Source organism: Pseudochaenichthys georgianus, chromosome 19, assembly GCF_902827115.2.
Source record: "Pseudochaenichthys georgianus chromosome 19, fPseGeo1.2, whole genome shotgun sequence".
NCBI lineage: Eukaryota > Metazoa > Chordata > Actinopteri > Perciformes > Channichthyidae > Pseudochaenichthys > Pseudochaenichthys georgianus.
Window position 1 is genome coordinate 13,290,274 of NC_047521.1, and position 14,321 is coordinate 13,304,594.

The 14,321-nt window shown below is 40.9% G+C and overlaps 2 protein-coding genes across 2 annotated transcripts; both read right to left on the reverse strand.

The window, feature by feature from the left end:
• Positions 1-2,500: 2,500 nt before the first annotated feature.
• Positions 2,501-9,506, reverse strand: lrrc59 (leucine rich repeat containing 59; the record flags this gene model as incomplete). The annotated part of the gene is made up of 7 exons (XM_034108109.1): positions 2,501-4,204; positions 4,816-5,007; positions 5,327-5,399; positions 5,486-5,590; positions 8,553-8,711; positions 9,159-9,218; positions 9,414-9,506. Coding segments are annotated over 7 exons (963 nt in total), but the record flags the coding sequence as incomplete, so codon positions are not given.
• A 1,889-nt stretch (positions 9,507-11,395) lies between these two features.
• On the reverse strand, positions 11,396-14,321 carry LOC117465180 (5-hydroxytryptamine receptor 3C-like). Its single transcript, XM_071206727.1, has 7 exons — positions 14,306-14,321; positions 13,296-13,398; positions 12,762-12,931; positions 12,434-12,594; positions 11,854-12,064; positions 11,605-11,769; positions 11,396-11,508 (listed from the first exon to the last, which is right to left on the reverse strand). The coding sequence occupies exons 1-7, from the start codon at positions 14,319-14,321 to the stop codon at positions 11,396-11,398; spliced, it is 939 nt and encodes a 312-aa protein (XP_071062828.1).

Genomic DNA, 14,321 nt, shown 5'->3' on the forward strand with positions numbered 1-14,321 from the left:
GTGTGTGTGTGTGTGTGTGTGTGTGTGTGTGTGTGTGTGTGTGTGTTGATATCTGGGTCATGGAGTGTATGTGTGTGTGTCAGGGTGTCTGGGTCATGGAGTGTAAGTAAGAAGGTTTATATATATAGGATTACTTTAAAACAGTCCCAAATAATACATGTTTACTTCAATACAGTTCAAGATAATACCTGTTTACTTTAATACAGTTTAGAACAATATCTGTTTGCTTTACACTGCACACACCTCCGCTCATTCCTCAGCAGGTTTGAGCGTGAACGCGCCTCAATGTCCAGTGTACGAGCCTTCTCCTAAACAGAGACAGGATGAGAGCCGGTGTGAGATGCAGTGTGTGGAGGCCCCCTCTCAGCCTTTTCGGACCGGGCCCCTCTTGGGTTGCTTCACGGGCAACGGCGGCGAGGGCTCTGACGTGGCTCGTCACCATGACAACCACAGCACATCCAGAGCAGGTCGTGCGCTCTCAGAGTATTACTCAGAGTGGCGACGCGCGTGTTCGATGGACAGATGGATAATAATAAGCAGCAAGGCTCACCGGTTAAGCCGGCTGCCCCTAACCTGTCGGTTATAGGCATCATGGCTCGCTGCATAAACCGGCTGTCTTTAAAAACCTTTTGGTTTTTAAACAGCTCGGACAGCTCTCCTCCGGCACGTCACACCCCGCGGGGCGGTTACAGCCCTCTCCGTGATGCAGCTGTTAGGCATGATATCAGCTGGTCACGTGGTGATTCCCCTGGGTCTGCTTCACAGTGAGGAGACTCCAGAGGTGGTTTATTTGCCTGCCGACCCCGTGCGTCAGAGGAGACGCATGGTGTACATTCCTCCTTCCGTGGGTTTGGATTGAACCCACTGGAAAAATCTCCACGTCAGTGGGGGTGCCCCTGAGCAGAGTGACGTCACACACCGCAGTGGTCACAGACGCATCTCTCGCAGGCTGAGGAACGTGCATGTCGCAGGCAGTGGGGGGCCAGTGGCTGGGTCACATGTCTCTCCATATAAACATGCTGGATTTACTATATGGAAAGTAATCCAGCACTTCGTCCCGTTGCTGTACAATCAACATGTGTTGATTCGAACAGACAACAAAGCAGTGTAAATACATACATAAATCGCCAGGGAGGTGTTCCATCAGCGCAGCTGCTGAACACACATCCTACACAGCCAAATGGACAATGTTCCGTTTGGTGTGTAGTGAAAATCCTGGACCCCGTTGGGCCCCCTGTCGGGAATGTGATGCTCCATTTACGCATGGCGAAATGGACATGGGTTATTAACTGAGTAGGTGTGTTTTATGCTTCTGGTAACGGACGGAACCAGTGGGGCGTAGACTACATCCTGCTTTTCCCTTAACCCAATAGCGATAGCCTTAGAGGGCGAAGCCTTATACGATACAGTACTGGGGTTACGTACTGTAACCCAGTTTCTATGAGAATAGGCGCAGCCCTCTAAGGTTCGGGCCCCACTGGCTCTGCGAATAGCTGAAGAAAAGCTGTTGGAGTGGATTGTAGGGCCTACTTCCTATTTATACGGAAGTGAGCCCGGAGGTGGGGCCCACGTCATAGGTGGGCGTGGAATAAGTCTGTCAGTGCTGCACACGTGCAGTGGGATTACCCAATAGCGATAGCCTTAGAGGGCTGCGCCTATACTCATAGAAACTGGGTTACAGTACGTAACCCCAGGTGTTGTTATTGGTCCCTTGTTGGTTATGCTACACCATCTAGATAGGAAAAAGTTCCTTTTGCATTCGACATACTATACCATTATGTTTCTTTTGGAATTGTTTAAATATTACACTGAACTTTTTTTCGACATTTGAAATTATGCGTTTTTTTAATCAACATTTATACTACGATGTTTTTCAATTTATTTCTGATATCTTCGACATGCCATGTTGATTTTCTGATATCTTTTTGCATATGCTATGATGTTTTTTTCTCATATTCTTCTAATTACTATACTATGATTTTATTACTTTTTTGACATATTTTATTTTATTACTTTTTCTATATTTTCAACATACTTTTTTATGCCTTTTTTCTAGTTTTCGACATACTACAATTAAGTCTGTGGTTGTCCACCATGTGATGCTGTTGTAACTTGGGTTTATCTTTGTAATCAGCAGTAATGAGACCCACCTGTGGCACGTAGTTCCAGCATTTAAGAGGGCTGCAGAACAGGCTCTCGCTCTCTCTGTCCTGCTCGGTGCATCAGGACACCGCTCCTCTGTTTGTTGTAACCACTGTGTTGGGTTAAATAAATACTTGTTTTGGGCAACTCCAGTGTGGAACTGTTGTCCTTATGTTACAAGCAGAGCCAGCTTGTAACAAGTCATACTGCATTGTGCCTTTTTTTGTACAAGCAACCAAACAAAACTAAAAACCTAATCCAGTAGGTTCCGTTTAAGCAAAACATTATTACACCCTTTAACTATTCTAACTCACCTCAATTTATTTTCTATTAATAAAAACAGACCCAAATATTTTTTGCAGTGCATAGCCATTTATTATCGCGGACAACGTTGGAGAGCATTGACAACGCTGTACAAGAAGCACAGCAGCAGAGGAAGCCTTTTTGCAAGAAGACTCCAGAAAATTGCATTTCAAATCACCAGTTAGCCTCAAAGAACGGTAAATAATCTGCCAGATTCCCCTTTATTTTAAAAGATTACAAACTGGACAAACCTATACAATGACACCTATAGCTCTATTTATTGACTTATCAATGGGTTGTTGGACAGAAACATAACGGCAACCTATGTTGATCGATTCATCCCTAACGTCATTTTTCATGCAAAAATGTTGCTTTTATTTTTATATCGAAAACATTAAAGAAATCTTGATAACCAAATAATAAATCAAGCAAATACTCTGCAGATTAAATAATTTAGAGAATAATTGTAAATTGCTGACAACACTGTGTCTAAATGACCTCAAACATATATTTTGAATTGTTGTACTGCTGTAAATTAGCCGTTATTCACTCATAACACATTCCTAACCATCCAAATCTGATTTTACTTAGGTGCACTAAATAATGAATCCCACTCGATCATGATATAGGCGTGCTGCCAATTTCATATTCTTAGCATAGGTAACGCCCACTATAAGGGCTGTTGTTGTGACGTGTGCAAATACTCTGGCACACGCCCAACAGTTAGAGATCCTACCAAAGCAAGGCGGTACAAGGTACTGTTAAATGAACATTGTACTTGAAGAAAGTTGACAGTATTATAAACTAAACGCAAATATCATAATCCAAAGGGTTTCTGAAGTCTGGGTTGAATCAATGATATTATAATTAATTTAAAAAAACAAAACATAATAATCAATTTTTTCTTATCTTGTTTTAGATTCCTCTTTAATTGTCGAATTTCGGAAATCATTGGGTACTAACTAAATAAAAACTAATCATGGATACAAAATAAAAACAGGATGTTTGTGTTTTTGTTTGTGCATGAGGCACATTGTGAAAGCTGTGTGGTCGGGTTGAACTGATTTTAGCCTTTAAAAACAGAGGAGGCCACAGACAGCTTCCACTGCACATGCTCAGACGGCCACGTGTAACACCAGCTCATGCACTACTCTGACTGGCAGCTATCATGTGACCCGGCACTCCAGTGCAGCACAGACAGGATTGCCTGACATTCGCTGTACGTTTTTTTTTTTATAAAAACAGGCTGTAGTACAAAGAGGGTACAAGAATGACAACAATTCCATAGGAATTTAAGATGATTTCATCACGTGTCCATCCCCCTTTTGTCTATCTGAACCTCCCAACACACCAAACAGGGTGAGTGGATGCAGGGTTGCCCATCTTAATGATATTGAGCATGTACAAAACAATCCCAGGATTCACAGATGGGAGAGGAAACCCTGCAGCTCTGTGAGTTGATGGTGGCAGAGGAGAGTTTAGTTCTTAGATGCTTGTGTTGATTCAAGAAACTCCTTTGCTGCAGAGGACAGATTCTGCACCAGCTGCCGGACCACGCCCTCCTGCTCTTTGGCCCAGGATAGGCCGTCGTCCACAGCGACGTTGACCGGCACGCACATGGCTTCCTTCTTCAGGTCGGTCAGGCGGCAGGCGGCTGCGACTCCAGCCAATCCCGTCAGCAGCAGGAGGAGGAGCTTGAACACCAGGCCAATCAGAGAACGTCTGGGTTTGGGAGCTGTTTTCTCAGCAGCTTTTTTATCTGTTGAGATGAGGCAGTGAGTAAGAACAAATCCTTTAAAAAAACGACTTTGAAAGATTTAAACCTGGCTTTTGCATTATCATCAACCAAAAACACAAACCATCACAATTGATATTTGAGAGTCAGCTGTTAAACACCAACATTATCAATGCAACATTTCCCAAAATGATATCTTTGCTGATCACAAAATCCATCTTTGCCTACAGTGTGGGGACGTGAATCATGCTCGAGTGCTTCAATGCTGATTCTATTTAAACTGTCTTTAGTATCATTAATCCACAGACGTGTATGGAATCAAAAGAAATACATTTTATTTTAGCACACGCTTGTACTTTTCATATTCGAAAGTTCTTCATATCCTAAAAAACAGTTAGATGCTTTTATTATGTTGCATGAAGTTGGTTATTTTCTCTATGCTATGATATTTTTAAAGTACATTTTTATAACATACTTTGAGATTCTTTTACTGCACACTTTTATGAGATGAGTTTTTTTGCTTACTTTACGACCAGCGATTGTCTATATATATTTACTTAATTGTGTGCTTGTGTGGCTCTCACTCAGGTTTGGTGGTAGAACGTTAAACTAGCACAATAAAAGCATTATCTCACCTGCTGCTAGTCCGTTCTTTTTCTTCTTCTCCTCATTCTTATTCTTCTGTTGTTCTTGTGCAGCCATGGCCGCCTTCTGTACGTTGTACTCTTTCCTCCTCTTCTCTTTCTCCTCCGCCTTCTCCCGTTTACGAGCCTCCTTTTCTTTGGCCTCCCGATCCTTCTGCTTCACCTCCCTCTTCCTCTCCAGCCCTGATTGAAGGAAGTGTTATAAAGAATGGAGGCAACTATTAACAATCTTTGGGGTGGAACAAGTGGTTTTACTTTTGATGATTTTAGTAGAATTTGCACAAGTAGGATTTTTATTTGTTCTGCAATATTCCCACGTTTATGGATGTGAATGAGACTGTGTCGAACACTTTGATCAAAACGGCATGTCATAAATGATACGAGTTTTAGCTGTTTTCCTTTACTACAAATCTGAGTGAACGTTTAATGCCAGTTGATGAAAATGTAAGTGATCTGTTGAAAACATTTTGAGGCTGAAATAAAGAGATTTCCTGACAGCCACCTTTTTCCTTCAAAAGGCGTTTCTCTCGTGCACGATCGACCTCATCCTGAAGTTCTCTCATGTGCTGCAGGACCTGGAAGAAAATGTCTTTGGTTTAAGATACTAGAGAGAGACTGCCTAATTCAACTTTTCAAAAGCGTTAATATCTCCGTCTCTCACCTTGGAGGCACACTGTTTGCACTGCTTCTCGTCCAGACAGTCTCCTGCTGCCTTGGCCAATTCAGCCTCCAGCGGGTTATCCTTCAGATCGCACCACTTCAAACTCTAATGAACAAAAACGGACCAAACACAACCACACACACACACAAAACGCAATACTGTCAGAGATCAAATCAAAAACAAGAGACACTACCTAAAATATTGTGGACTTAAGAATGTGAAGTTGAACTACATTTGAGTCTACATGGACATCAATTTCTTACAACCAACAAGGTAATAACATAGAGAGGCCCTAAACACATAGACAAAACTAAATATCTTGTGATCTTGTAGTTTATTGTGCTGGCCGAAATGTTATTTAAATGAAGTCTGAGTTTGAAATATAACCTAAATAATTCCTGTACTGTCATTTCAACACATAAACATAATGGTCTCCCTCGGGTGCTCCACCTCCCCGTGTGCACTGGTAATTTGTGAGCACGGCAACGTTTTTCTTTTGTCCATGTCCACTTAGGGGCTCCGTAATAAAATGATGACTAATGAATATGTATTTTAAGTCATTTGAAGCTTCTATTCATGTTTTTGAATGTCCATCATCATAATTTTTGATATATTCACACAAGGGAAAAACACTGCTCACTAGGTATCAGATATAGGTGGAATCCAGGAGTTTAAGACGAGCAAACTTAATAAAAAAGAGCATTTGCACACTCAAACTTCACAAGAACATTTGAAATAAGCAAGCTTTAAAGAGCCTGTGACACGGTTTTCCCCCCATCATCCAAACCCATCAATTTGAGTGCATATTGTCCCCTTGAAAACCGTTACTGAACTGATTTTGGATATTTGTACTTTGATAACCATTAATCTGCCTTCAATGTTGACAATTTTCTGGATCTTCTCGCGGATTCTTCAAGTCCCGCCAAATGATGTGTGACGTCATTGCGGGCACAGCGCTTCAGCTGCACCGTTCAGGATCCCAGCATCTGCATGTAAACGCACGATGGCGCACACAGCAGCAAGCTCAGACAGCGATGACAGTTTAATTTTGAACGTATCTGAGAGCTCATATGAGGCTGAAGGATCGGTTTATGTTGTATGATACCTGTTAGAAGTTTAGGAATGAGGTGCGTCAATATGGGTGATCATACGGTCATGTAGCCAGTGGTGGAATGGGACTAAAAATCATCCCGGGACTCTCGACCGGCCCACTTCGGTACCGCTAGTAAATTGTCAACGGGGGGAGTGGGGGATGTCAGGGGCGGCGGGTGCTGTAGATAGTAAATGTAAATATGTAAATATTTGTGTCACTGCATCCTGGTAAAATACAAATATAATGTATAATGTCTGTGTCTTTGACCTCAGCGCTGCTAGCCACCTGTGCCCTGTGCTACGAAGCCAGTTCAACAGACCCTGGATATGTTTGAGTAACAAACTAACAACAACAAACTAACAAACGAGATCTCGCTAAGCGGTCCTACGACGCTGGTTATCAACTCGGTAAATCAAGCCAGGGTTTCTCTCTCCAGCTGAGAGCGCGTTCACGTCTAAGACACGAGTGGATCTGACTTTAATTACATTTGTCTCGAGTGTTTCGTCAACATAATGTGTTAAATAATACTTCTGCATCCAGTCTGTGACACTGTGAGTGTTGCACGGCCAGATGAGGCTGGAGAAGCTGACTCAGATAAGGAAATATATGATATATTATGATATTATATGATCGATGATCTGATATCAGTGTGATATGAATGATAAGTGCGACACGTCGGCGTCTTCTCTGCATACGGCAGTTTAAACTGTATTTTCTTTATCCTGTAATATGACTTGAGAGATTTAAACTCCGCACACTGAGTTGATCTCTTTTCTATAGACGCCGGAGGCGGGCAGCGTCAGGTAAAATAAGTTATTTAGCCTTCTCAAACCTGAGCCTCACGCGCCGCCGATGGGGGATGTGCTAGTGACTTATCCGACCGGCCCACTTCGGTACCGGCCCATCGGGATTCGTCCTGATGACCAGTCCGCCACTGCACCCAGCCCACGTAAACTGTCAACGGGGGGAGCCTCGCTGCGGGGAAACGGTGGACCTAGTGTCCCGATCGGAGTGGGAATAATAATAATAATAATAATCCGTGCATTTTATCCATTAATTTCCCCAACATTGTGGTAAAAAAAACACACGTTTAATCCATGTTGGTGTACTACAACTACAAAAAGCATCGGTTTGTTTTCTCATCAGGAAATGCAGACCGGCACAAACAAACGATTTTTAATCATTATCCTCACGATCATTTAATGTATCATATGTTCGCCGCATTGACATGAAAGCACTAATAAATGGAAGTTTTTCCTTGTACGATGTGAGGGTCTAAGGACAGAGGGTGTCGTATTGTCATACTGATATTCTGTACACACTGTGAAGACCACTGAGACAAATGTAACATTTGTGATATTGGGCTATATAAATAAACATTGATTGATTGATTGATTGATAATAAATATAGTTTCATCCACTTGAGTTTACAACTACAAAAATAATCGATTTGTTTTTATATCACATCCTACGGGAGGAAATTCAGTAGCTCTCACTACCGATTTTTAATCCTAATGTAATCATCATCTTCACCACGATCATTTATGTTTATGTCGCCGAATTGACATGAAAGCACTGACACATATGAATATACTGTAGTCAACTTCATTAAAACGTTATTAACGTGCCTGAACTCAGTAATTCACCATTTCTACGCATGACAACACACTTTGTTCGTGTTTGGCTTTCTCGCCGCACAGTGAAGCGTTCCCGCATTGACGTCACTTCCGGCTTCCCCCAAAACTTCAAAATGAGTCGAAGGAATTTCCCCGCGATGTTCGAAATTATTGATATTTAACGGAACGGTATCGCTTTTTCTTTTTTAAACTGACGGTTCGAGATTACTAGTAGCCCAATAGTTCATTGCACAACAGTTGTTGGGATGGTGTCACAGGCTCTTTAAGTCTGAGACCTTCTTCCAGGCTTGACCTTATCACTTAGGATACAAGAACAGTGCTAGTGTGTGGCACCCACCCTGAGCTGAGAGAAGCTGACAGGCAGGACAGTCAGCTTGTTGTTGTACAGGTCCAGATGCTGAAGGCTGGTCAGGTTCCCCAGGTCTTCTGGCAGACATGTCAGCTGATTTTTACTCAGATCCACCTTCACCAGGTGGGTGAGGTTGCAGAACTCTGGCTACAGGAAGGAAAAGCAGACAAAGCAATAAGAACTAAAACCTTAATATTCATACTTTGTTATTGACAACGCTGGGCAATCTGCAGGTTATCTTTAAGTTTAGAAAAAGTGTAATTGTTCATTATCTTAGTCTATAATCATATTTGCTAAAACAAAAATACAGTGACGTCAGTTTTAATGTTATATGTATGCATCCCAATTCCACAATTCGCAAACTTGGAGCCTCGGAGGGATTTAGAACAAACTCCAGAAAAATAACCCTTTAACATACGATAAATCATTTAACAAGGATGTACATAATAACATGGATTCAATTCATCCTCAATTCATTTAGAATTGTTGTGTTTAAAATGTAGGGATAGAACACATTTAACAATAATTAAATATTATGCAAATGGTGATTTAAGGAGAGGTGTATTTAGGTGAATAATTAATGTTCGTACTTACAGGAAGGGATGTAATGTTGTTGCAAGACAAGTCCACTACAGTTGCTTTGGTGAATAAAGCCTGTTGGGGATAACAGACCAATACAATGTTTCGAGAAAATTCAGATTTAATTACGAATTGAAACAAAAATCATGCAACCAACCACAGCATGGCAGCATTATGTTTCAAGATACAGCACATGTATAGGCCTACGAGACATTATGTTTAATGTTATAATATTTTCACACAATTACTGAGACACGAATTGTAACTCACCAGCTCTCTGACTGGCACCTCGGTGAGGTTACACAGGCTCAGGTCCACCTCATTCCCATTGATTTTATCCTTCAGGTTCAACACTTTGCTGTTTTACTCATTCTGGAGGCTGTAGAGTAAATGTGAAAAATAAACACTGATAAGAGGGCATTTTTGAACACATTTAAGGAGACTGCTGTTCCTTCTGACTAGCAGAGAGCTAACATTGACGTCTCACACGATTTGCTCACCTGTTATAAAAGCGGTGACACAACTGTGACACACGAAGGAAATGAAATGAGTGGTCCCAACTCCTAAAGGTGGAGAAAGTTAGTGGAAAAGCTCTGAGACGTAAGTAAGACAGTGATTTCAAGTGTTTTCTGACTGCCTCTATGAAGGTCCACGTCACTGACTGAAAGACAGTGAAGGGACGATGGAGCGATCAGCGCCCCCCGCAGCACTGGAGGACACACAGCAGCGACGTTAGGGAACAGACTCTGTGCAGAGGTGGGGGGGAAGTACTCAGATAATGTACTTGATTAAAAGTAGAAGTACCAGAGTCTAGGAATACCAGTGGCGTACTGGTATTTACTAAGTACATTTACTCAAGTATCGTACTTAACTACAATTTTGAGATACTTTGTACTTCTACTCCACTACAATTCAGAGGTAAATCGTATCTCCACTATCTTTATTTAATACCTTTAGTTACTTTGCAGATTTTGATTAATGATGTGAAATATAAACAACACTTAAAGAAGACTTTTAATAGTTAAGTAATTGCCTCATAGTGATGAATCCACTTTTTAAAAATTAAATGTTGCCTACTGTACAGCTCCCTTCGCGCTGAGGAGCACTTAAGTGTCTTTCAGCTTATTGTTTTAGTTTTTAGTTTTGGTTCTTTCTCAGTCATTGCCCATACACAGACATTAAAAAAAACATAGAGAAATAGGTTTAATTTTGTAATGTTTATTTGTTTGTATGACAGCGAGTCTGGTATCTCTTTAGAGCCAGCAGAAAGTAGATATCAGGATATCATGAGTACAGAAAGCAGACAGAGTGATGCACATTATGTGAAAACCACAGAAAGACTGAAAACTATTATTTATAATTTTTTTGGAGATATTCAGAATATAATAGATGAGTAAACAATTATTAAAGTGGCACCTGACAAGTTTTCAAGTTTTACATGTCAAAGGTAATTTATTTTTTGTGCAAAAAAACTTTACTGCAATGGCAAAGCATGCAGGTCGAAACCGGTGTAGAGCACAATATGACGGGTTTAGGAGTTGACACTCAAAGGACAGGACTTGAGAATTGTAGGTCTCGTCTAACTTGTGGCCCGTACTCGTAACAATGAGTTGAGAAATTAATTTTCCTTTCGTGTTAGAGCATTGGCTAAAGGGGAGGCAGCATTATGAATCGAGCTTTGATAAGACTCTTCCAGGACTAAGCAGTGAGAACGTAATAATGTATTATATGGATTTGCTGGAACTAAATTGAATGCTTTTTTTGTCTTAAATATTTTAAATCTGTCATTATTACATATTTAAAAATGTTGAATGGATTATACCCAATATATTAAAGTACACAGTAAAGATATATTTCTGTTGGACAACTGTCAATGTTGCACCTGCAAGCTTAATATTTAAAAATAGTTGTATTTGTGGACTTTGTTTGTAGCAAAGGCATGCATGTACTACTTGTGACATTTTCTTGTACTTGACTATTATTATACAATGTGTGTTTGATGTGAACCATTGTTTGAATTAAAATGCAAATGTAATTTGTGTGTAGTTGTAAAACCACTGAAGGATTAAATACTACCTGAACGGCCACATCAAGTCAAGTTTGGAGAGGGTAGTAGGACACAACTTACTGGCACCAACATTGTGAGGGCAAACACTTTGTAATCTCATCTTTGCCTCTGCACAAATTGACCTGCAGCACTACTTGCTGTCAGTATTAGGAGTTATTTAGAATATTTCTAATATTTCATTTTTCTACTCTTCTCCAAAGAAATACAGACATAGGAAAAACACAGTGGCAGCTATTAAATAGAAAATAAAGAAAACGTTGTTGATGGTTTTCGACACTCTGGTCCAGTAGCCAGCGACTGAAAAGAGTTTGAAGAAAACATGGTTAGTGAAAAGTATGTATTGAGATGATTTAAATATAGATTAACGTCTAAACTTGTTGAGGGGAATCTCACCTCTAGAACTGTTTTGGAAGCTGTCTTTTTCCAGTTTGTCCCCAAAGTCATTACTCAGGATTTGGTCTTTATCTGCCTCATTGTCCTTTTCGACCAGGTGCATGATCAAAATGGTCTCCATGAGACTGAGCATCATTAAACCAAAGATTCCAATGCAGTAGACCACTGAAGAAGGAATGGCAACATCATTATTGTTGACCAATAACCACCCAGTACAGCAGCACAGAAACAAACCCTGTGCTGCTTTACCTATAAGTGGGATCCTGTTTGCAGAGGCAGGTAGAATGTCGTTGAGAATAAGCTGCATCACAGTGACAGCGAGCAGCACAGTGACCTTGAAGCTGAGCTTCTCGCCCCCTTTGTGTGAGATCAGGAAGGAGGCCAAGTCCAGACAGAAGAAGAACAGGATGGGCACTAAGAAGTTGGCGATGTAGAGGGCAGAACGCCTCCTCATCGTGATCTGTGATCCAAGATGGAAAAACAGTGAATCTGTTCACTAATGCTGCAATGATCAAAAACATTATTGATTATGGGTTTAAGTTATTTTGCATGCAATATGAAAGATATTGCTCAACTGAAATATGAAGTTAAGTGTTTATATAATTTAGCTATATTTTATATTTTGTCACAGTGGTTAAGGATGACTAAGTGACCACCATAAAAAATGTGCGATTACAATGTATCCAATGAACAACAATGTCAATGGGTTTGCTCTTTTTTATTCTGCTGTTTAGAATGCAAGCTAAATAAAACCAACAAGTGGAGCTGCAGACATTTTCATGCAAATGTTTGCAGAAATAAATAAAAGTAAAATGTACAACACACTTACAGTATAAATTACAACGTTTTGGTTTTGATAAAAATGTGGGACAGATTTGTTCTTGACTGTCATGCCGATGAAAAGCCACTCAAACTGGTTCTTCATCATTTGGCATGTCCATTCAGTTACCACTGTACTGTTTTCTAAGGCTTGAAACTTCAACTCCTCCTCTAAGGTGAAAGTGAAGAAACAAGTTTGAGATGTCTTATCAGGTCAACACAGACTGGTTTGTGCTCATGTGACAATTAGCCTTTAAAGAGATAATTACCACAAACGTACAATCAAACACACAACATACATATTTGAGATAAATGTCTAGAAACTTCTGAAAGCTCACCTGGGTAACCGATAGACTTGAGAGACAAGTTGCAGGTCTGAATATCAAAAGAAAATTTGTAAACTTGCATCTTGCACGTGCTGACCACCATAAGGTCCCTCACATATTCAACGAAACCGTTTGAGTTAATGGTGATAAAGGCATTTGGAACAGCCTTGTCCTTCTCTATCCTGTATGACAACAAACATACATTTTGTTACGACAGGGGCACACACAAAAATGATCGGACCCAAATGCACGACTCCAGACAAAAGATTATTCAAAAAAAGGATTTACTTGTGGTGAAAAGCAAGGTAATACAAAACTCTCAAATGACTTCACAAAAAACTAACTTAGATTCACTGTTGCTCAGAAAACAACTGGCTGACAAGTAACCAGTGGCACCAGCAGGGGGGGGCCAGGGGGGGCCATGGCCACCCTGATATATTTGTTGGCCCCACCACCTCGCCAGTCACATATGCGTAGTAGTTTATCTGATATTTAACAACAAATACACAGCCAGCGAGTCGCTTGATTTGAGCTTCCAACACTCACACTGCAGCCCCTCCCTCTCCCTCTGCTACTATGGTAACACTCTGATACTCGGCACACCACTCTGATACTCGCGCGCACCACTCTGATACTCGCGCGCACCACTCTGAGATTCGCACAGACAGCAGCAGGTTGCAGAAAAACGTTTCTTTCTACTGACTGGACTGGAGTTGACAAAAATCCACCAGACTTCTAGAAGGTAAGTCCTATTCGTCCGTTGCCTGTTAAGCCCCACAACACTTTAGGCTTTAGTGTGTTAGCTTTAGGTAGCAAAAACGGAGATATGCTTACCTTTAGCTGTTATTCTGATCAAAATGTGTGTTCAATGGCATTCAAACGAGAAAAACGCTGGAAGACCTGGAAAACAGGCTCAGGGCTCAGTAAAGGCTGGCTTGGCTTCAGGTATAATTCGTCTGTAAACACACTTTGGCGGCTATCCTAGTTAGCGTTAGTTTAGCTTGCTAAGCTAACGTTAGCTGATCGGTATGCTGGGCTGGTGTAATGCGTAGGCTACTATTAATCACTGCCGTGTGACTAAGAAGAAGATGAGTAAAGGAGAGACAGAGCTGGCAGGGGAGCAGCAGCATGGGGCTAGTGAGGAGATGGCCATACATGCTAGAAAGTACATGTGGAACTCTGTTTTGTAAAAGTGAAACTAAAATCTAAGTACTAATGTGATTGTGACCTTTTTAATCATTTAAGTCTTCTACACACTTTAGGTCTGCAGCTCCTTCAAAATGAAACGAGAATCTATGCAGTTTTTTTTTTAGCTGACCATTAGCAGGGCTTGACAGTAACGGTTGCCATTGGCAACCATTCAGAAAAAATGTCAACCACTTCTTGGAGATGGCAACCTGTTTTTAACATAAAGAAATAAGGACAGCAAACAGCTAAATGTGCACCCCAAAATAAATAAATGCTAATTATTTGTTGTGACCAGTCGGAACCTGATACTTAAGTTGCACGTGCATTGGTGTGATAACGGAGCCAGAAAGCGATGCACGTTTACTCGCGTGAGCAGTCCGCCAT